This window comes from Silene latifolia, chromosome 11 (genome assembly GCF_048544455.1).
Source record: "Silene latifolia isolate original U9 population chromosome 11, ASM4854445v1, whole genome shotgun sequence".
NCBI classification, from domain to species: Eukaryota; Viridiplantae; Streptophyta; class Magnoliopsida; order Caryophyllales; family Caryophyllaceae; genus Silene; species Silene latifolia.
The window spans coordinates 30845919-30868053 of NC_133536.1; the positions used below are offsets into that span (position 1 = coordinate 30845919).

The following is a 22135-nucleotide window of genomic DNA, read 5'->3' on the forward strand; positions in this document are numbered from 1 at the left end:
ATACTAATTTAATAACTTCGGCCCATATAATAATACCACACAGTCCAACACTCGATTACCAACTAAGCCCAAAGCACAAATACTAGCCAAACCCAACTCCCGACCTGAATTATTAATTTATTATTTAATTAACGTCTCACTTGTATTTATTATTAGAAATGTCATTTAATTACCCATTAAATTACATAAATTATTCTTATAAATTATTATTAAAATACGGAGTATTACAGTCTTCCCCCCTTAAAATGAACTTCGTCCCGAAGTTCGCCCACAACTACCAGCACATCACTTTAAAAAAAACATCCTTACAACTAAGTATCATTCAACACCATCATCCATTTACTATTATCATCCACACCAATCGCATCACAATGTATCTCAATAACAATCCATAACATCCGTAGTATTACATTCCTTCTCCCTAAAATTAACTTCGTCCCCGAAGTTCAAAATATCAAACAAATGGAACAACCGACTCATTATTATATTATAAAACATGGAACACATATTGTAATATAAAACAACTTTTATTTCCAACACTAATTAATGGTTAACTGAATACAAAAATATTTGATTACTTCCGAGTAGCAAAACCACAACTTAAACTAACTTTATTTAAACTTTTGGTGAATACATTGCCAAAATAAGTAATAATCTATAACAAAATACACATAATTGTTTAGTTAATCTTTTTTTTTTTAATAATGGTATCTAACTTAAATATGGATGCAATTACGGTGAACATATATATATATGGCTTAGGGCAATACATTCCGCATATCACTAGACATGGTAATCTACTTCACATAATTAACAACATCAAATATAAATGTGCAAGAAATAAGAAACAAAACTTATACTCTTCAAGGCTAGGAAAAACATGTTATAATTTCAAAAAAATCTTTAATACATAAGAACATAATTAATTATTGAGAACATATACTTTTTAGAAAATACAGAAAGTTATTAAACCATGGGAAAAAGAATCAAGTCAAAAATTCAAAGGGTCAATTTATAATGCATTTTACAAGTTACTTGGTCGAAACAAAAATTTTACAGCAACTTGTCAGAAACTTAGGTCAACTTGTAAAAATCACCATAAATTGTCTAAATATTTCCTTAAGACGTGGCTTACCAATTTAGAAACATACATGAGTCTATTAAACAGTGGAGTTTGAATTATAACAAATAATTACATAGTTTTTAAATGGAAATTTTTACAAAAACATGGCGCGAAAACATCACTGTACAGGAATATTTCGACTACTGTCCACTAAAATATTTATTTCTCCTAAACCGTATATTATTTGAACATGAGACCAATGGCATATGAAAGCTAATTCATAAAGCTATTACTCATAAAATTTGCATATGAAAATTTTAAACAGGTAGTAAATGGCAACCAAAACAATCAAGGGTAAAATTCCGGGAAATCAACAAAATTTACGTTCTTCTCAATGTCACACAATTCCCTTAATACTTCACACGTTAATCACACATGCCAACATATTTATGTCATAATCACATGTCTATATCACTGTTTGAAACCATATCACATCCCCTCTCCCTAAAGGCAAAGTTACGTCCCCGTAACCACAGTCATCAATGAAAACAATATTCAAACAAGGCAAAAAAAACTCTTAAGGCGAACAAACGGTTTTTTTTCATTTTAGATTACCCCACACTCCCAAGTATTCTCTCAAGGTTACCGGTTCAAAACTGAAAGGGCCGGAAGTTTGGTTTGAGGGGCCCTACTCATCCCAAGCCTTAAGTGGGCTCCTAACAATTTCTACCCGGGTTCATTTTATTAGACACAACCTATATTCATTTATTGTTCATTAGTTAGGCCTGAGGATCGTTTGCTCTGATACCACTTTGTAACACCCCCATTTATTCAGGAGCCTTTAGCTAGACATTCCCAAATAAATAGGACTGTTACCATCTCGGTTTCCCGAGGTAGTGAATAACAAAGTACAACAACCAAAGTACTTTAAATTAAAACTTTAGTGAATACATGTTTATTACGATTTAACTAACTAAAACTTATAATAAAATAATTACAACTCGCAGCGGAAATAAATAAAGTGATATAACTACATTTGTGATCTAGACTCCTGCAGGTCCGAAAGCTCACACGCCCAAGCTCCCCATATCCAGCTAACTCAAAACCTGCTATTTAAATCTGCTCCCCATTTAACCGGAAATATTAAATGGTTCACCACAGGATGCCATCAATTAAAGGAGGCATCAATTTTATTTTGACACAGAAGCAAACACGTCAACTAATGGTTGAGTAGGATAATCACATAACATTAAATATACAAACTAACAGATGTAAACACGTGGAATAAATACCACTACCAATTCCCATCATAACCACACTAGGCGTCCCGGTCCTTGACCGAGGCTCCACCACACCGTCGTCCCGCCAACTCCTGGCCCGGGGATAAACACAAATGTCGTCCCAGTCCGAGACTGAGGATATCTCATAACTCATTGTCGTCTCAGTCCGAGACTGAGGATAATCAATAAAATAACATGCCAATACAAATATTGTCATCCAATAAAAAACATCCAACTATTATTGAGTAATAATAATTACGCATCCATTCAATTCCACAAAACAAAACGAGTTGAGTAGTTATCCTACCTGGCAAGCAAGCACTCCAATAAAGCAATCCAAATAAATAAAGCAAATCCAATCCGATTATAATTCTTCACAATTTCCGTCACCTATATAATAATAACAATCACAACAATCATAATTACTAACTTTATTTATTTACTCCTTTTATTTAATTATTCCAATTAATTATTTATTATAATTATTAACGATTCATGATAACTAAAACCCGATTTCGATTATAACCCGAATCTCCCAAGATAATTAATTAAAACCCGTCACAAAAACAACACACATCACCCCCATACACGGTTTATAAACCGTGACCAACTCCCCTCCTAAAAACCACCAAACCCGACACCACACGCTGCCACAACCACCACCCAGCCTCGACACCTCTAGCCTGCAACCCCACGCACCCAACTCACCCTTAACCACCAGCTAAACCACCACCAACAACCCATAAACCCACGCCCTATCACACGACACCAACCGCAACACCCACCTGACACCCCATAAAACCCGTCCCAAAACCACCACCTTCACCGCCACCTACAACCACCAATCAACTCCCCTATCCTCCCTCGACAAGAACCATCCAAAAACCTCCTAACCAGACCACCAAGAACCCCTAAAATCCCTCCGAAAACCGCCTGCCCAGAACAACACCTCCTCCCCTGTTTCCCGTCACCACCGCACAAACCACCATCCCTGACCACCCAAACACCACCAGCACAACCGCCCCCTGCCGCCAACATCAACCACCCAAACCCCAGGTCAAGACGTGTCCAATTAGTGGGTCAAATAACCATCCCAATTACCCACAACCAACCCGTATAACCCTTCTGCCCAGCCGTCTTTCAACCGCCCCAAAAGCCACCGTAACAAGGTCAACGACGGTCAATTATGGTCAAGTCATAAACTTTGCAGTGCAAGGTTGCTCTAGGTCCAAATCTCGTGTCCTATGGCGGTCTATACAAGTCATACGGTTGTCTTAAAGATGCTTGCATGAAAAGGATGTAAATTGATTTAAGATGAATAAATTACCTCAAGTTGATTAATTGGTTTATGTTAATTCCTTCCTCTTCCGTCTCCTAAAGCTTCTTCTTTTAATTTGTAAATTATTTCTCAGTTTTGAGGTGGTATTTATAGTGTAAGATTTAGAGAATACGAGGCCAATTAGGAAACCATGTAACTTTCCTTATTCTAATTAGTATAGGAATTGTCATTATAATTATATCATTATTATTTATCATATACTATTAATCATATCACAACTATGATTTCCTCATATAATACTTACTAATTTATTATTGCCATAACTTTATTATTATTATTATTATTATTATTATAATTACCTTTATATATTATTATTAATTCCCGATATAAATCCCGATTACACTAATACTAATTTAATAACTTCGGCCCATATAATAATACCACACAGTCCAACACTCGATTACCAACTAAGCCCAAAGCACAAATACTAGCCAAACCCAATTCCCGACTTGAATTATTAATTTATTATTTAATTAACGTCTCACTTGTATTTATTATTAGAAATGTCATTTAATTACCCATTAAATTACATAAATTATTCTTATAAATTATTATTAAAATACGGAGTATTACATTGACATCGACTGGTGGGTGAGTAGCTTAGAGTTATTCTCTAAGTGTTGAGCAGTTCCTTTAATGGAATATTTGACAATATCGATATTGAGATTGAGATGGAAATTGATTACTAACTAGTTTTGTACCCGCGAAAATCGCGGACTTGTTCTATTTGTTCCATTTATTTGCTTTTGTTGACGTCCATCTTTAACTAAAATATAAAATATTTTTTTTTATCGCGAATAAGCTATAAACCAAACATTTGTAAATATTTACTTATTTTACATTATTTTTCATGATCATAGTAATATAGATAGAAGTTTTAATTTGAATTTTATTTCCATACATTTTAATACATGTTAATATTATTAATGAATATTTTGTAGTCAACAATTTAATGTAGCTAATTTTATAACTATAAATGTTTGTTTAAATTTTTTACAAATTTGTTATTTTTATGTATTTATGATGTACGTCATAAATAATTAAGTTAAAAACGGCTGCGTCGTTAGGTCGATAAACAAAGCACTCCAAGATCGTGATTACATATCTGATAGGTTTTTTTTAAGAAAGTTAAATAGATACTATTAATTTAACTTTTCCTCAAAATCTATACTTTTTATCAAAAATATACATGTAAAATAGAGAATCTCGCCGATGATGAATGGTGATTCTTTGTAAGCCAACTGAAAGAGTAAAAAACATGTTTTCGTTTTTCACATTTAGATCCAAACATGTAATCTCCACTTTTTAATAGCCTCCTCACAATCAATAATCTGCAAATTGAGATAGTTAAAATTAAAATTAAAATTAAATAAGCATCATCTTAATTACAAAACTAACTATACAACTTATTAAACATTTAAAATTTTAAAATCTTAAAAGATAGAAATAGGGAGAACTTTTAAGAAGACTATGAACGTTTGAATCACATGCACATATACACCTTATTTTTCACTTTTTCGCAAGTGTGCTAATTACAATATTTAAGATGGTTTTGAAATAAATCAAGAGTAACAATATGAGAAATTGTGAAGCTTTATAATCCAAGTTATTGCATTTTTCATTTACTACATATAAGACTTTTAGCTACTATCTTTATTACTAATGAGGAATTATATGTATACATTTTACGATTTAAATTTTAAATAATGAGCGTAAATTCTTAATTTATTTTTGTAATTTAGTACATGATTTTATGGTTTCCACTAAAAAATATTATTAGTAGCTTTATAATCCAATCATTAGACTTTTTATTTACTACATCTAAGACCTTTTAACTACTATCTCTATGGTTAATAAAGAATTAGATGGACAAATTGTACGATTTAAATGATGTGAGTAAATTGTTAATTAATTTTTATAATTTAAATCATGATTGGTATTATGATTTCCATCAAAAAATATTAGTAAATATTATGAAGAATTTTAATAAATAAGTCTAATGTAGCGTTAATATTAACCAATATAAAAATGACATGTGAATTAAAATTAGATGTTTTAAGTAGCATTTTAACTATATTGTATTTTTTTTTTTTTACAAAAACAGAGTTATAAAAAAAACAATTTACTAAGATCCTCTAAATTCGAATTAAAAACTAAAAATATTTTGTTTTTATATCAAGTGAGACAATTACGTACTAAGTAAGTTTTAATATCATTAGAACATGGTTCAAGGACGGATATCAAGTTTTTGTTCAACTGAATCCTTCTGTTGCCTACACATTTCCCATGTAGTTTTTTTTTTAACATACTATGTTAATATTATGAGAAGACAAAGGAAGCATCACCTACAAAAATAGAATAAGAAACAAACATACATTTAACGATAATTCAATTAATCTTGTAAGAGGGTTTACATAAATATAGTATAAAATAAATCTACCACAAAGCGATATTAGTGGATAAATTACAAAAAACTGTGCATTTTACAATAAGCTTATATAAATTACACAAACAAAACTCGTAGAACATATCTTATGTATAACGTAATTAACTGCACTATCTAACTTTGCAATAATAAGAAAATTGTACCATTCCATCTGCAAAAATAAATCAAAGTGAGAAATACAAATTTACATCAATAAAAGTTATTTAAACAATACCAAATAAAACACAAATCTTATGTATGATATAACTTATTTTTTTCACAAATGCAAATGATTAATAAAAATTATATGCAATGGAAAATTTTAATATGAATATGCCAAAAGGTTAGAAAAAGAGGGTAAAAAATAAAAGTGCTTATTTTAAAGACTTTACTTATATTAACTTAGCATCAAATAAGGAGTTAAATTTTAGGGGGGAAAAAGAATCATCAAAAAGGAAAAGGAAGAGCTAAAGAGAAAATGAAGAGTTAGAGATGAATAAGGGGTCATAAACGTGATAACAAGTATTCTATCTTAATTCTGTGAATGAATATTTTTTTTTTTTGAGGAACTATGAATGAATATTATTAATTAGTCACATATTATCAAATGAAAGTTTCTTAGTGATTCTACGATGTCGCATGTCTTATACATATGCTCAAGGTAGCCTTTTTATATTATTGTATAGATATGACATGCAAATTATGATAGGTAATTTAGCATGCCTTTAAGTTAGATATATAGATTTTGTATTTAGATTATAGAATTGTTGATTTTACATACATAAATATGGAGCAAGGAGAAACGTAATGTAAAAGGTTTGTATGAGAGTGGTTTATAAATTATCTTATGAAATTAAAATAAGACATATAGTTGATGGTTGATAGTTTGGCTTACTTTTTAATTATATTTATAAATTATTATTATTATTATTATTATTATTATTATTATTATTATTATTAAATACACTTTGCATGAGAGTGATTCAAAAATTATCCTATGAAATTAAAATTATCTAAATTTAGTTTTTTACCATTAATTATGAGAGTAACTTTTAAATGTAGAATTGATAATTTTTTTTTTTCATGTGTACTACTATGCTAGTATTTCCACGTGAACTATATTTTGCCACGTCACAATTAATTGTTGCCATGTCACATTTGTCTACGTGGCGTTTAATGTCTAGCCTTTTAATAATATTTATAGATATTGAGTTATGAGTTATGGGGCCTTTGAGCCAAGTTATTATTACGATCCGGAATGACCGTGGTTAATGAGTTTTTATTTGAGATGGAATCGATATTGAGATGGAAATATTGTTTCGCGGTTTTATCCGCCAGTTCACTCACCCTTGTCCTCGTCTTAGGGTCGATGATGGGAATGCGATTCTTGGTTACTTTGGAGTATAATATTATGAGACAGAGTAATGATTAAGACGGAGTAGTGAGATGAAACTTGGTTAATTTTTGGGGTGGGATGGTTTAACAAGGAAATCATTGGTTTGTAAGAAATAGGTCATCAAGTACACATATATATAGCCTGAGTTGGCAAACTCATTATTTATTGAACCTTTGGGGTAGGTCGAGTTGAGAATGTGAATTGTTGACCAAATTCTATCTTAAACTGACAGTCATCATGATGTCAAAGCAAGTTTGAAATTTGATCTTAGGAGAAGTAGACTTTAAGATGAGTGTTCTTTTAACTAATTTGATATTTAATTGGGAATAAGTTAGTACCATTTAGATATTAATATTAAGGTAGTTGAGATTTGTATTCTTTTGCATTTAAAGGATATTTGGTCATTATTTATGATGAGGTTTTTAGTTAAATGATTTGGTCTTATGAAAAAAAAATTATTATTTTATGAAACAGAATATGTGTTTTTATAATAAATTCGATTATATTATCTATAGTATCTTAGATCATTTTAATCGTGATATTTTACCTTTAGCACAATTACTAACCTTTCTACTCATTAGATACTGGTCCTATTTTCTGAGATTTTGAAGTTTTGATATTCAAATAGGTTCACGTATTACGAACATTTCTAACTAGTTAAAGTTAGTCTTTTATTTTCAAGAAATTTTACTTTTACTAAGAATTTGAAAGTGAACTTTTCAATTTTACTTTAATTTTATGCGGTTGGAGATATGTTATGACTTGTTATTAGAGGCATCTAATAACTGGTTTAATGCTAACTAACGCATGAATGAGTTGTCTTTGAATTGGATTACTCGAATTTTTGTTCGCGACGGGAATTCGTGCCTTCCATTATATAAGACATATGCTTTTTAATCATTTTATAAATATGATTGAAAGATTTTTGTTATATTCTAATAAATTTTTAAAAGTTTTGAGTAAGACGTAGTTTAGTCAAGTTTCGAAATTTTATACCTTTCGGATTTCTATTTTATGTCTTTCCGCTCATTTCTAATCGGTATTGTTTCCATGTTTTCGAGATGTTGATACTCAAACTATTTTACGTATTTCGAAAAATTTTAATTAGTTCAAAGTTCGCCTTTGATGCATTTTGCCATTATTTTAAGGAGGGTAGAATGTAATACCCCGAATAAAATTAATTTTAAGATATATATAAAAATAGGACCATTAGAGACATTATAGACTAAGCTCGTATATTTTTCTGTATACATGAAGATGACTTCATTTTAGTATTTTTTGTATAATAGTATATTTGTCGGGACTTGTTACGACTTTCGGTTTTACTAGTTTATTAGATAATTATAAAATAAAAAATACATATATATATATATATATATATATATATATTTTATTACACGTGACTCACTCCATGCATTTGAGGTGGGTGCCATCATTATCATCCCACCGCCTATGTATGTATATATATAAAAAAAAAAATAAGAAAATCAAATCACAATTCTACGCAAAACCGAGAGGAAAGTGAGAAAAATAAAGGATGTTGGGTTGCTTTCATCAGATTAACTTATATACCTATTAAGGTATGATTTCGGGACCCTTCATCGATATAAGTAATTGTTTACCTTTGAAATAAGATATTAGAAATAATTGGTTATATTAGTTTTATTGTTAATTTTATCTTACGATTGTTATACTGCTCACATGTTATAATAGTGACCCTCTTATGAATGTATGCTGTGATAATAGTGTTGTTATAGTGCCCATTTGAAGTCGGGATCCTTTGCCATAGAACTAATTTATTCATTTAGTCAGATCGTTAAAAAAATAAATAATATAAAGCTTGATTTAGTTTTAACTTTTATCCAATCTAATCAAATCCCGTTTAACGTTAACATCACAGTTACCGTTCATAAAGTAATAATCTAGCTTTGTACGCAATAAGTAATAGATTAATGGAAGTTAATTAGTTTGAGCAAAGTAAGTGTGGACGTATGAAATTGAAGGCCTAAGGTTAGAGAATGGTCTTCGGTCTTTTCTGTGCTTTTACTATACAAATTTTCACTTAAATGGGCTTGATTACGAGTAATTACGGATTTTAAGAATGACTCGATTAAATGATAGTCGAAAGTTCATACTATATTATCGTCTTAATAGTATGACTGTGATAAGGTTGTTGTTGTCATATTGCATAATTGGCCAATTGTAGCATTCGGGATACGGTTATTGGATTGGGATGACATTATAACCTGTGTACACATGAGGGGCGTTGGCCCCAGGAGCAGTAGCTCCAGGAGCGTTGGTTCCATATATATAAACAAGAGGGGCGTTGGTCCTACGAGCGTTGGCTCAATATATAAACTGAGGGCGTTGGCCCATGGAGAAAATTATTTAGCTTGTGTACATGGAGGTGGGTCTTAGACCCGGTGGGAGATATACTCCGTAATGTCTATTCTTTTCAGTAATGGTATACCGGTAGTAATGTCATATGAATATGTATATATCCTGTTGGTATGGTAGTCATATAATGTTTTTGGGATACTGGGTTGGTCCCTGACAGGAAATATTTGTATTCTGGTAAGTATCGTATTGGGCAATATAAAGTTGATAATTCCTATTAAGTAAATGTTATGACCTAAGACCGGTGGAGGGAACTGGAGTCATACTTAGCCTGTGGTTGGCTGATTCCGTTACTTTTACTCTTTTTCAGGTACAAGTATCGGAGAAGGTCAAGTGTGAGGAATTGACATTATAGAGGATAATAAGTATAAGTTGTAAATAGTTTTAAACTTTAATAGTTTATTTATTTTAATTGTTTAGCCTTGTATTCTCCGAAGGGGGAATACGGCGGTGACGCCCTTGTAATTCCGCTGTTGTCTATTATTAATAAAAGAGTTATTTTGAGCTGCCTGCTAGTTTTTTCGGGGCGTTACACCCACACACTTCTGACTGCCCGAAGGTCCAGTCTTACCAGATTACCAATCGTAACCAGTAATCCACACCGCCAGTGGGGGACCGCAGCCGTTCCCACCTAAGCCCCGCTCAGCTCATCCGAGCGATAACCCATGTTCCTTAATGTGCACATCCCCTACTGTGGTGGGTTCTACAGAGGGCGAATCAAGGGCGTGAAGCCACTCCCGCAAGTGACTCCACTCAGCCGAGGACGCACCTCGAGAACCACAGACAAACAAACAACAATGACCATCAACAACCAATCCACACTACCAACAATGATACTAAAACCAATCATTCAATGCAATCGACACACTAGACAACCAATAGTACTGAGTAGGAAAACCTACCTTTAGCAAACCGCAGCGATTCCTCGCACGACCATAAGACAAAAAGCAATCACCATAACCACCTATAACAAACAGTATAACCATCTATTACTACTACCATAATCACGACTGAAATCAAGAAAGACGATGATAATGATGACACATACCTATACATAGCACTCCGGCGACAAGACCGCTACCCAAGCATCCCATCCCCAAGGTGTATCCACTCTCAAAAGCCTCATGGAGAAGAACCATGGTGAAGGAGAAATGATATGACGGCTTCTAGATTTAGGAAAGAAAGAGAATAAATGATTTGGGGTTTCACGATATCACGATTTATATTTCCCCGTTGGACTCACGTTACTCGATCGAGTATCCAACTTACTCGATCGAGTGACCTCTACTCGATCGATTGACTAAGCTACTCGATCGAGTAGCCTCCGCTAGATCGAGTTGCCTGAACAAAAAGGGTTATTACGTCACAATGTTAACTCGTAAGGTTTCCAAAGGTCTAGATAGATGTCCAAGGTCAGTCAACGATGGTCAACGGGTCTCTAAAAGGACGGGTATTACAAGCTTGATCTTCCACTAAAGTTAAATTTTGGGCCATAGCTGATGCTACGACGAAGGTTGTTAAGTCAGTTCTTTGCATCACTAAACTTGATCTCTCCTTATCGTGTTCTCTTGTTGTGTATTGTGATAATCTGGGTGCAACATATTTTCGCAAATCCATTTTTTCCACTAAACTTGGTTTCATCGTTTCACTTTGTTCGTGGATTAGTTCATAATGGTGGTCTACGAGTTGCTCATATCTTCGGTGATGATCAACTCATTGATGCCCTTTTCAACATCTAACTCGCTCTTGCTTCCAGTTTCTACTCTCTAAGATCAGCCTTACTCTCCGTCTTGTGAGTATGTGTAAAGAATAGTATATGCTTATGTTCTTAGTTTCCTAAGGGTTGCTCGTATCTCCGGTGATGATCAATTCTCCCTTTTCCCTAGTCATTTTAAATGCTAAAGACAAAGAATATAGTACTCCGCACTTCGTATTACCTTAATTTCATTTATATCGTGTCTTTATTATAATAGGAGTATTAAAGAAATTGTGATCTTAAAAGAAAAACACCCGACAGATAATCTTTCAATACCTCTCTCTCCCTCCCCCTCTCTCTCTCATGTAAATTTGAAGGTCGGAAAATTTTGAATTCTAACCAAATAACTTACAGAGTACAAAGTTGTGTACTTTCTACATTTTAGACAAAAAAAAAATTGATTGACATAATTTATTATGAATTGTTCGAGATAAATATATGTTCATATAGTGTCCGCTAAGTACATGGTGATTACTGAATATCATGTGCATCGAATTTAGAACCTCATTAAAATTTAGGACATTACCTTTCAAAAGTTCTAATCAATAACGTAACTCAACTCTCACAAGTTACCGAGAACTTTTTTCGTCTTACATAAACAACCTAAATTACTCCTGAGTTAGTATATCTTTTCCATTTTTTCATATAGATCTCAAACAAAACTCTAAAAACTCGAACTTAATCCAATGAACACATTCAAACTCGTTAACTCGACCTCAACCCTATCCAATATCCATATCCAAACAGCTTTTTGACTGGTCTAATTGCCTACCAAATCAACAGTACATTGTGCATTTCACACATTTATGAGTAGTGAAATCCGCATAAAACAACACAAACAAAACACACTCAAACTGAGTCTTAACAGTCACAAATGTACTAAACTTTCAAGAGTATATATTTACAGAGTTACAGTATGTACAAGTACAACTGTGTAGTGTGTTCCTTGAGCAGCAGAATGCAATAACACAGAAAATGTGATTAGAGAGAGAAAGAACACAAAAGAGAAAAAAGCAAGCAGCTGGAAAAGCACATGGCTCACAATAATCATACACATAATCCACCTTTACTTCCCCTTAATCCTGTTGTTAACAACCACCTTAATCCTCTTATTAATGCTAATAATCCCTCTTCTCTCTCTACTCTTCCCAAACTCCCTCCTTCCAACATCACCATGTCTGAAGATAAGGTCTTTTTTCTTTATTTTTTCATAATTTTTCAGTTTTTTTAATTTTATTTTTCTGTGATCTGCTTACTTTTATTGTTTAGATTAATGGGTATTTGTTAATTTTCATTTTATGCAGTTTTTTTTTGGTGGGTAGTTCAGTGATCTCACTTTATATTCTGGGTTAGATGTGTTTTTTTAAGACGATTTTGATGCTGGAACGGGTTCGAACCCAGTTCATGAGTAGCACCTCCCATGACTTTACCGGACTAAGGGAGTCACTAGGACGATTTTGATTCTGGGTTAGATGTTAATTGTTGTTATTAGCTTGTAAATTATGCTCATTTACTGCATTTTGTACTTGTTGAGTGTTATTAATTGCTTTTCTAGGGTTTCTTAATGCTCTTTACTTTTCAACTGTTTGTTATTAGTGTTTCAGATCTCCTTTTTTGCATTTTTTTTTTCTCATTTTTTTGGTTTTTGGTTGATTTTGCTTTTCTAATTGAACTGGGTTTTGGTAATTTCAGATAATTTTCCTTTTTTCCCGGATCTAAATTGGTACTGTAACTAGTAGTTTGCTTCCTTGGTTGTTATCCTGAACTTTTAGTTGAAGTTAGAGTACTTTTTTTCAAATGTTAATGCTTCCTTGTAAGCAATATCGATAACGACACTAGTGTCTTAACTATTTTTGCCTTCTAGCTGCTTGTTTAGTTTGTTAACTGGGGTTCTTGTTTTTCGATTGCGGTTATGTTATTGGCAGGGTGATTTACTGCCATTTGTGATGTGTTATGACCATATAAGCTGAATTTGTTTTCGCTTTTGAAGGAAATGACTCCAGCGGTAATACAAGGAAATGATCAGGTTACGGGACACATCATATCGACAACTATTGGCGGCAAAAATGGTGAACCAAAAAGGGTAAGATTAATCTGTGTAAATATACTTTGTGGTTTGACTAATTAAGATGCTGCCTTTATTGAAAACTGAAACTGACACGTGGGTTGTGTGCGTTTTGAAGACTATAAGCTATATGGCAGAGCGCGTTGTTGGTACTGGATCATTTGGGATTGTGTTCCAGGTATTAGGGTGTTTTGTTTGCTACTCTGACTTTGTCTGGGATGTTTGTCATTTTTTGGTTGTTGCTAACTCATAATCTGCAGGCAAAATGCTTGGAGACTGGGGAGACAATGGCAATTAAGAAAGTCTTGCAAGATAGGCGTTATAAGAATCGTGAGCTTCAATTGATGCGATTACTAGATCACCCTAATGTGGTTTCACTCAAACACTGTTTCTTTTCGACAACCAGTAAGGACGAGCTGTTCCTCAACTTGGTTATGGAATATGTGCCAGAATCTTTGTACCGTGTTCTGAAGCACTACAGTAGTATGAGCCAGAGGATGCCGCTTATATATGTCAAACTATACACATATCAGGTGCCTACTGCTCTCTCGATGTTCTGCTCTTTCTCGCATGAAACAGTTTCTTGTATGGGTCATCCAGAAGCCGAGTGTGTTTCTAATTTCAACAAAGGTGTAAGGTTGCATTCATATAAACCTCACTTAACCCACCATGAGCAGCAGCCTTTAAGGGATTGTGTGGTAATGTGATTGTTGTTACTATAGCTGTTGATTATGCTATCTAGTGGTAGTGGCAGTTCTACAGCAAGCTGCAAATTTGCATTAGTTGGTGAAGGCTAGTTTGTAGCTAGATAAGGGCTCATGTTGAAGAGGAGCTCAGTAAGTGAATAGTTCACATGGTTTCTCAGGGACACTAAGATTGTTGAATGCAAATGCGATTCGACGATACATAAATTTTGTTATATCTATCGGATATGTGCAAGTCCACTGTCCAGGCTAATACAAATTATTTGTGTGGAGGATATGAAGGGAAAGAGAGAGAAGGGTGAGAGAGGAGACTGTTTCATTTTGTTTGGATATGGAGTTGAGAGGACGAATGAGGAATATAATTTGAAGGATTTATTTTCTTTTCCGTCGAAACCATGTTTTTTCATTATTGGAAAGATTTGAAGGGTAATGCTGCGTACATTTGATCCATCCGTCACTAGTAGAAGTCATCATTGGGGGTAATGTTTGTTGCTTATGTGTGTGGTAACTGAAAACGCACGTGGGAATTTGGGGAATTATACTAGCGGTTATGTTGACTTGTCTCGTTGTATGCTCAAACGTGCTCTCTTGCATCCTCCCATGGGGGCCAAACTTTTCTTCCATATTTCATTAACTTTATAATTCATCTTAAACTCTGATGAAATTAATCAGATCTACTTTGCAGATTTTCCGTGGATTGGCGTATATCCATACTGTCCCTGGCGTTGCTCACAGAGATATAAAACCTCAAAACCTCCTGGTATGTCGAATTTTTTTTGGTTTATTCATGCTTCTATAACCTCTTATGCTCATTCACCTTTTATTTATATATGCTTTTGTTATTTATCAGGTTGATCCTCTTACTCACCAGCTCAAGATTTGTGATTTTGGAAGTGCAAAAGTTCTGGTACGTGTCGTCCTTGTCACGAATACTTTTTAGCTGAATTTTCAGTGAAGTACATTTCCACAAATTTTGGTCATTTATTAAAATTTTGAAATATCTTCTAGAAAAGGAATTGAGTGCATTAGTGCATACAATGGCTGCATTAAGCGAAGACTCTTTAGGAAGTTCCTGTCTTGCATTGTTCCCGTTACTTATTACTCCCTCCATCTCATTTATGCGTCCCATTTACTTTGGTGATCAAACAATGGTAGACTTAAACCAATATTTTCTCACATTATACAATAGAAACAGCTTTTTAACAATAATAGTGCAAAAAAAGTTGGTTTTCTATGAAACGTGATAACTTTTACGTTGTTACTGCATGTATTTGGATAACTTAATGGTCAAATTTGACTTCAGTTAACCAGCAATGTCAAATGGAACGATACATATGGAATAGGGTAGTTAATTGGAACGACAATTTTGTAACAGTCCAAACTTGTTTGTGAGATGTGATATTTGTTGGCCATTTAAACATTGCTTTATTGAATTACATAGTTTTCCCAGCACCTTCGGAAAGACTGGTCCGCTGTTGGCTCATTAGTTTCTTATCTTAGTTCTAATTTGGAAGAAATGTGAACCTCATACTTAGGGTGTGTTTGGATAACAAAAATGGAGGGAAAGGGAGGAGAGGGGGAAGGAGAGAAGGGAAGGGGAGGGGGACTGGAGTGTGGGTGTTTGGATACAATTTCCCTCCAAATCTTGCCTATTGTGGAGAGATTTTGATTAGGCTTGGAGGAGGGAAATTGGATCCCTCCAAATTTCTTCTCCTCCATTTCCCTCCACCCTCATTTGTTATCCAAATAAGGGATTTAAAATCCCCTACTTTCCCTCACTTTCTTTTCCCTCCAAATCACTCAATCCAAACACACCCTTAATGTTTTTAATGCACTTGTGCTTGTAGAATCTATTTATATTTAGCACTTTATTGGCTGGACAGTAGTCATAAATCATGTGCTGGGTAAACTTGTTGCGATATTCTTACTGACTGCGTTAGGTAGAACAAATTGAATAAAACTGTAGCTCTTACATCCTAAAAAAAAGGTCGATTGTGGGAGGGGATACTCTTAATTAGCCTAATATATACCATTAATAACTCGATATTTTATGTATTTTCCTAAGATTCATTTCTGTGTCTGGAAACAGGTCAAGGGGGAACCAAACATATCGTATATATGTTCAAGATATTACCGTGCCCCGGAACTAATATTTGGCGCTACAGAATATACAACCTCCATTGATATCTGGTCAGTTGGTTGTGTCCTAGCTGAACTTCTTCTCGGCCAGGTTAGTCTAGTTACCTAACTGCCTACAATTTGAAGTGCATACAGACACTTTTCCCCTTTTTCCCAACGTTGATCATGTTTATTCTCTTTCTCATTCCTGTTCTTCATTTTGTTTCTCAGCCATTGTTTCCTGGAGAAAATGCAGTAGACCAACTTGTGGAGATTATCAAGGTATATACTGAAATATTCGGTCTAAAGTAGCTGCAAAGTCATATAAACAAAAGGCTTAAACACTTTTTTTTGTAAAATGTTCATTTTCAGGTTCTTGGTACTCCTACTAGAGAAGAAATTCGATGCATGAATCCTAACTATACGGATTTCAGATTCCCACAAATAAAGGCTCATCCCTGGCACAAGGTATAGTTTAATTTTTGGCATTGTCGTGAGGTAGATTGACTTTTCATTATGGAGTTCTCAGTAACTATTTTAGCCTCTATCTTTCATCAATAAGTCACTTTTGGGATAGTCTTTTATAATAAGTTAGCGTAAGACCATTTCAGAATTGAGAGTAAGATTTTCGCGTTTAAGTTGTAAAAATTGGTTCACTGAATAATAAGGATCATTATCAATGGCATAATGAGAATTGGTTATTCTCTAAAAAGCTTACTACAAAATGGTTTCTGAAATATGTAAGGAGCTGCTTTAATTTTTGGGCAAAGCAATCTTAGATTATTAATTGTAAGAAAGCCTCATGCAAGAATTTGTGATCATTCGTACAACTGAGTACATCATGTGGTGCTTCACTTAGTGTACTACACTGAGCATCATTTGAGCCCAATAAATGGTGCACTCTTTACCTTTGATGAGAGAATATTAAAGGGTTGTAGCTTTGTTCTTTTGTTCAAGTTGGTGACAGTTATGAAACTCTATGGTGCAGGTTTTCCACAAGAGAATGCCACCCGAGGCCATTGATCTCGCTTCACGGCTGCTTCAGTATTCTCCCAGTCTTCGCTGCACTGCTGTAAGTCGCTCATCTTAGTTCTCTGTTTCTCACCCCCAACCAAAAGCAGTGCCCACTAATCACCCACACTTTTATAAGTAGTGGTGCTAACAAGTTTATCTTAGCTAGTGGTTGGATTGGGTCGGACATCGACTCGAAAATTTAAGCTTGACCTTGGCCTGAAGCTCTTCGAGCCAAAAAAACAAAAAATGAAGCTTTAAGGCTAGAAAATATGATGCTTGGCTTGAGCTTCGCACAATTCTCATTATTTTGTATACTTATTTCAAATCTAATTCATAACAATTAAATTAAATTGGAAATAAATATAATTATGAACTAAAGTAAGAATAAATCTTACAAAAGTGATCTTTTCGAGAGCTGTTGATAAGCTCAATTTGAATCCAGAGTGATTCAAGAAGTAGCTCGTTGGCTGGGCTCATTTACAAATGACGGTAGTATTAATCTTTTGTTAAGTTTTAAGCTGATCTTTATTTTTATTGCCCCCTTTTCAGCTGGAAGCATGTGCGCATCCTTTCTTTGATGAGCTCCGTGAACCTAATGCACGTCTTCCAAATGGTCGACCATTGCCACCTCTATTCAACTTTAAACAAGAAGTATGTCGTCACCCTGACTTCCTTTTTGGTGCTTTGTATGCGATGCTATTTATAGTTTTCACTGTATGTAGACTGTCCTCCCCTCCTACCTTCCCTCAATTTTGGTGCTTTTTGGTGCGGTCTGTATAGATTATCCTGATGTGTATAGGCCATGTACCAAGGCTAATTTGCGTCTAGACTAGATCTAGCATAAGAGTGTTCAGAACAGAAAGAAGTCGGATCAGTTCAGATGTGCTTTTATTTAGGTTTGAGTCGGGTCATTTCAGGTTCGATGTGTTCCATGGGTTGTTATCTTGTCATTTCTGGAGTAGGTCAATTCGGGAGCAGTGAAGTTTGGGTCAATATGATTTTGTGTCACATCAGGTTATTATATTTGGAAATGGGTTTGATTGGATTGAGTAATTTGGGTTAGTTTTGTCGGGTGTTGACTATACCCCTAGTTTGGATCAGTAATTCAGCTGAATTGATGTCTTTATCTGCCTTGGGTGATCCGGTGATAAGTAGATTGGTAAAATGCAGTGTCACACAACTAGTGGTGGAAGTGTGGAACCATTAAAGTAATTGTGTGTTTGAGTTTGTTCATCTACTCTAGAGGCTTTCATTTTACACTGGTGGACGATGTAAATTGACGAGATTCCCCTTGTTGCAGTTGGCTGGAGTTTCGCCGGAACTACTTATCCGTTTGATACCGGAACATCTGCGTCGCCAAACCAGTTTTCCTCATCCGGGATAAAGCATTGTATGCTCAACTGTATGTAAGCTCAAAGCCGGCTAGGCTGAACAGAATATTTGTCGACGTAAATGTGTTCTAGTCATGTGGTCAAAAGGTCCACATTATATGTTGCTAGAAATTTCCATACTCCTGAAGTCCTGAGTTCCTGACCACCAAATTATTTTTCTGGCTTACCTATGCTTCTTATTGTATTTATGTGCATACCTCTTTCCATCCTTTTCTATGTCGGTATGTCCTCTTAAGTGTAAAATTTTCGGTAAGGACTAAACATTATATGTTTTACAATCTCTCTCGTCTCATCCACTTGCTCTAATATGGTTTCATCATAATAATCGTACGCATCAAGTTGCTAACTTGGTCCTCATATTGGCTGTTTGAGGACTCACATTCAAAAATAAAAATCGAAATCCTTCAATTAAAAAAAATCCGGCTAGCGTCTGAATACTGAAGCTAAAACCTGTTCACTCGTGTTCTATTTCTATTAAAAATAGAGATGCAGATGTGGGTTTCGGATTGGGATGGGCTAGAGTTGGCCAGCGTGGATTATTTGGCTCACGGACAAACGGGATTACGAGTTTTTAAATGGGTTCAGGATAAGCCTTCATAAATTTGTACAAGTTTTATCATTCATAGTCATGATTTTTACGGTATGGATGAATCGGGGTGAACAATTAGTAGCTCTAATTAAGCAGAAGGGGTGAATTAATTTGTGAGGACGAATGTCCGAAAAGGTGATATATTGTTTTACAAAGTTTTTGTGATTATTAGAAATAATCTTTTTTTTATTAATAATAATAATCTCCATAAGGCAATTAATAGCTGTTATTTCTGTTTCAAGAAAGTTCACAAATTCAATGTACTACGAGTATGTGGTATTATAGCAAGTTGATAATATTTGTACCCGTCCTGTTTATTAGAACTCATTCAAACTTATCATCTTTAATTTGCCTCTTTAACGCGTTTTAAAGACATCATTAATTAAGTTACAAGATAATAACTTAAGACAATTTGGATTATTGACAAATCGAAACAAAACCCAGATGATCAAAAATTCACCACTTGATCCACAAACCAAAACTAGGCCTTCCCAGCACCAGGAAGGCTCGAATCACGATGGGACGGTCCGGAGTGAAGAAATGATGTGGAAAATTGATGTAAGAAATGTGGATGAGAAAGATGATATTAAAGTTTGTAGAATATGTCAATTGAGGTGTGATGAGTTATCTCCTAGTAAACAGAATGTTAGTTTGGTTGTCCTTGGATGTAACTGCAGAGGTGATTTGGGCATTTCTCATTATCATTGTGCTTTCAACTGGTTTACCAATAAAGGAAACAGGTTTTTCTTATTACTACTTTGATCTCTTCTTCTTTTTATTCTGTCTTATTTTTTTGTGTCAAGTATATGGCTTGAATTTCTCAAGTTTCGAGGACCATTATGTGTATTTCGAGTGTCCTTAATCGTGTGTATAAGCAGATCCAAAGTACTAGTTAGACGACACATTTTTTTTAAAGACTTATGGAACATTTGAAACATCTGTATTTTATCAGCTAGCTTAGCCGGTAAAGTTATGAGGTTGATACTCATGAATTGGGTTCGAATCCCATTGTGGATGTTATGAAACTTTCATTATGGTCGAGAGATAACTGAGGTAAGGGGGTTGTAGTTTTTCCCGTTTGCATTACTCCATTTAGTAGGAACGTAAGATCACAACAGCAACAAAACTCTTCCTCTCGAGTTTTAACACTAGCATCATCAGATCATAATTATATAACATAAACTCATTGACCCAATAACTAAACGAGAGTACACAAAAATTTAATCAGTTTCATATATAATACCATAATATCCAGGTTAATCACTAGTATATATATATTGAGGCGGGTTTTGAGCATGTGATGCTTAATATTTTTGTTGAATAGGACATGTGAGATATGTGGAAAGCCAGCCAAGAACATAGAAGGGATAGAAGATACAGGATTTCCGGCATTGGCAGGAGAAATGGACATGATAACTTCAGCTGAAATTAGAAGGAGTATTGATGCAAATGATAGTCGCCGTCGTTGCACCAAGTCGTTGTGCAACTTCGTTCTTGCAGCTTTGGTTGTAGCTTTTATACTCTCATGGGCAATTCGCCCCAGGTTAAATAAACACACTTAGATAATAAGGAGTACTCCGTATTAGTAGACAGACATCCACCATTTTTTCCATAACATATTCATTTTATTTTTATTTTTTCACGTTTGTGATTATTTGTATGAGGAAAATGTAGTTTTTGAGACTCACGTCCTATTTATAAATTTGGTGCAGTATTGGACTATTGGTTGAATTGATTAGTGATATTGCAATGACGGCTATGAACTCGCTATTTAAAGAACATTTTTAAATTAAACCGAGATATAATACCATGTTTTAAAGTACGGAGTGAGATTGTACATATTGCAATTTTAAAAAAAAATTATTTGAGTAATTTCAAAGCTCCTATTCAATTACCAGAAGATAATCTATTGTGTAAATTTAGAGTATGTTTCTACGGATAATTAAATTATTAGTCTTAACTATTCAATCAAATGATATAGTGTTTCAATCAACATAACATGTGGAGGGATAGTGTTGAAATATTGACCTTACTAAGTCGAAAGATATGATCTTCACTCCCTACTCATAGCATAACTTAATTACTTAATTACAAGAGTACTATGTTAGGCTCCGTTTGGCACGACACTTCAGGTAACTTATTTGACTAAAATTTCAGCTACCTGATTTTTTTGCAAGTGTTTGGCAAGTAGCTTATTTGGTCAAATAAGGTCACTGAATGAAATCTTCTGCCTCGGTAGCATTTGAGAAATCAGGTACCTAAAATGACTTATTTTCCATTATTTACCCATTTATTCTATAATATTAAATAATTTCTATATCATTTTGCGTCATTTTACCAAAATCAGCTACCTTTTCAGCTAGTTTGTCACACATTTTTATATAATCGATTCCTTATCGATTCTTAATTTTATTACCTTATCGATTCCTTTTCATTTCGATTAACTTTTCGATTTTAACTACCTTTTCAGGTTTCAGCTACCTTTTCAGGTAGATTTGCCAAACAGAGCCTTAGTACAGAGTATATTTTATCATATCTTATCTTATCAAAACACACACCAAGATGTCTACTAACACGGACACGCGTGAAACGCTTCAT

At 34.1% G+C, this 22135-nt stretch overlaps 1 protein-coding gene across 1 annotated transcript; it reads left to right on the forward strand.

Moving 5' to 3' along the window:
- The first annotated feature begins 12280 nt into the window (after window positions 1-12280).
- Window positions 12281-19226, forward strand: LOC141611492 (shaggy-related protein kinase eta-like). The gene is made up of 12 exons (XM_074430040.1): window positions 12281-12845; window positions 13647-13739; window positions 13840-13899; window positions 13982-14254; window positions 15111-15185; window positions 15276-15332; window positions 16515-16655; window positions 16775-16825; window positions 16916-17011; window positions 17532-17615; window positions 18107-18208; window positions 18858-19226. The coding sequence occupies exons 1-12, from the start codon at window positions 12690-12692 to the stop codon at window positions 18939-18941; spliced, it is 1272 nt and encodes a 423-aa protein (XP_074286141.1). The 5' UTR covers window positions 12281-12689; the 3' UTR covers window positions 18942-19226.
- Window positions 19227-22135: the final 2909 nt, after the last annotated feature.

Excerpts from the sequence above, each read along its gene's own strand:
- LOC141611492 (XM_074430040.1), top strand. The coding sequence starts at position 12,690 with ATGGCTCACAATAATCATACACATAATCCACCTTTACTTCCCCTTAAT. Across the intron at positions 13,900-13,981 it reads CATTTGGGATTGTGTTCCAG|GCAAAATGCTTGGAGACTGG; the intron begins GTATTAGGGTGT and ends CATAATCTGCAG. Across the intron at positions 15,333-16,514 it reads TTGGAAGTGCAAAAGTTCTG|GTCAAGGGGGAACCAAACAT; the intron begins GTACGTGTCGTC and ends GTCTGGAAACAG.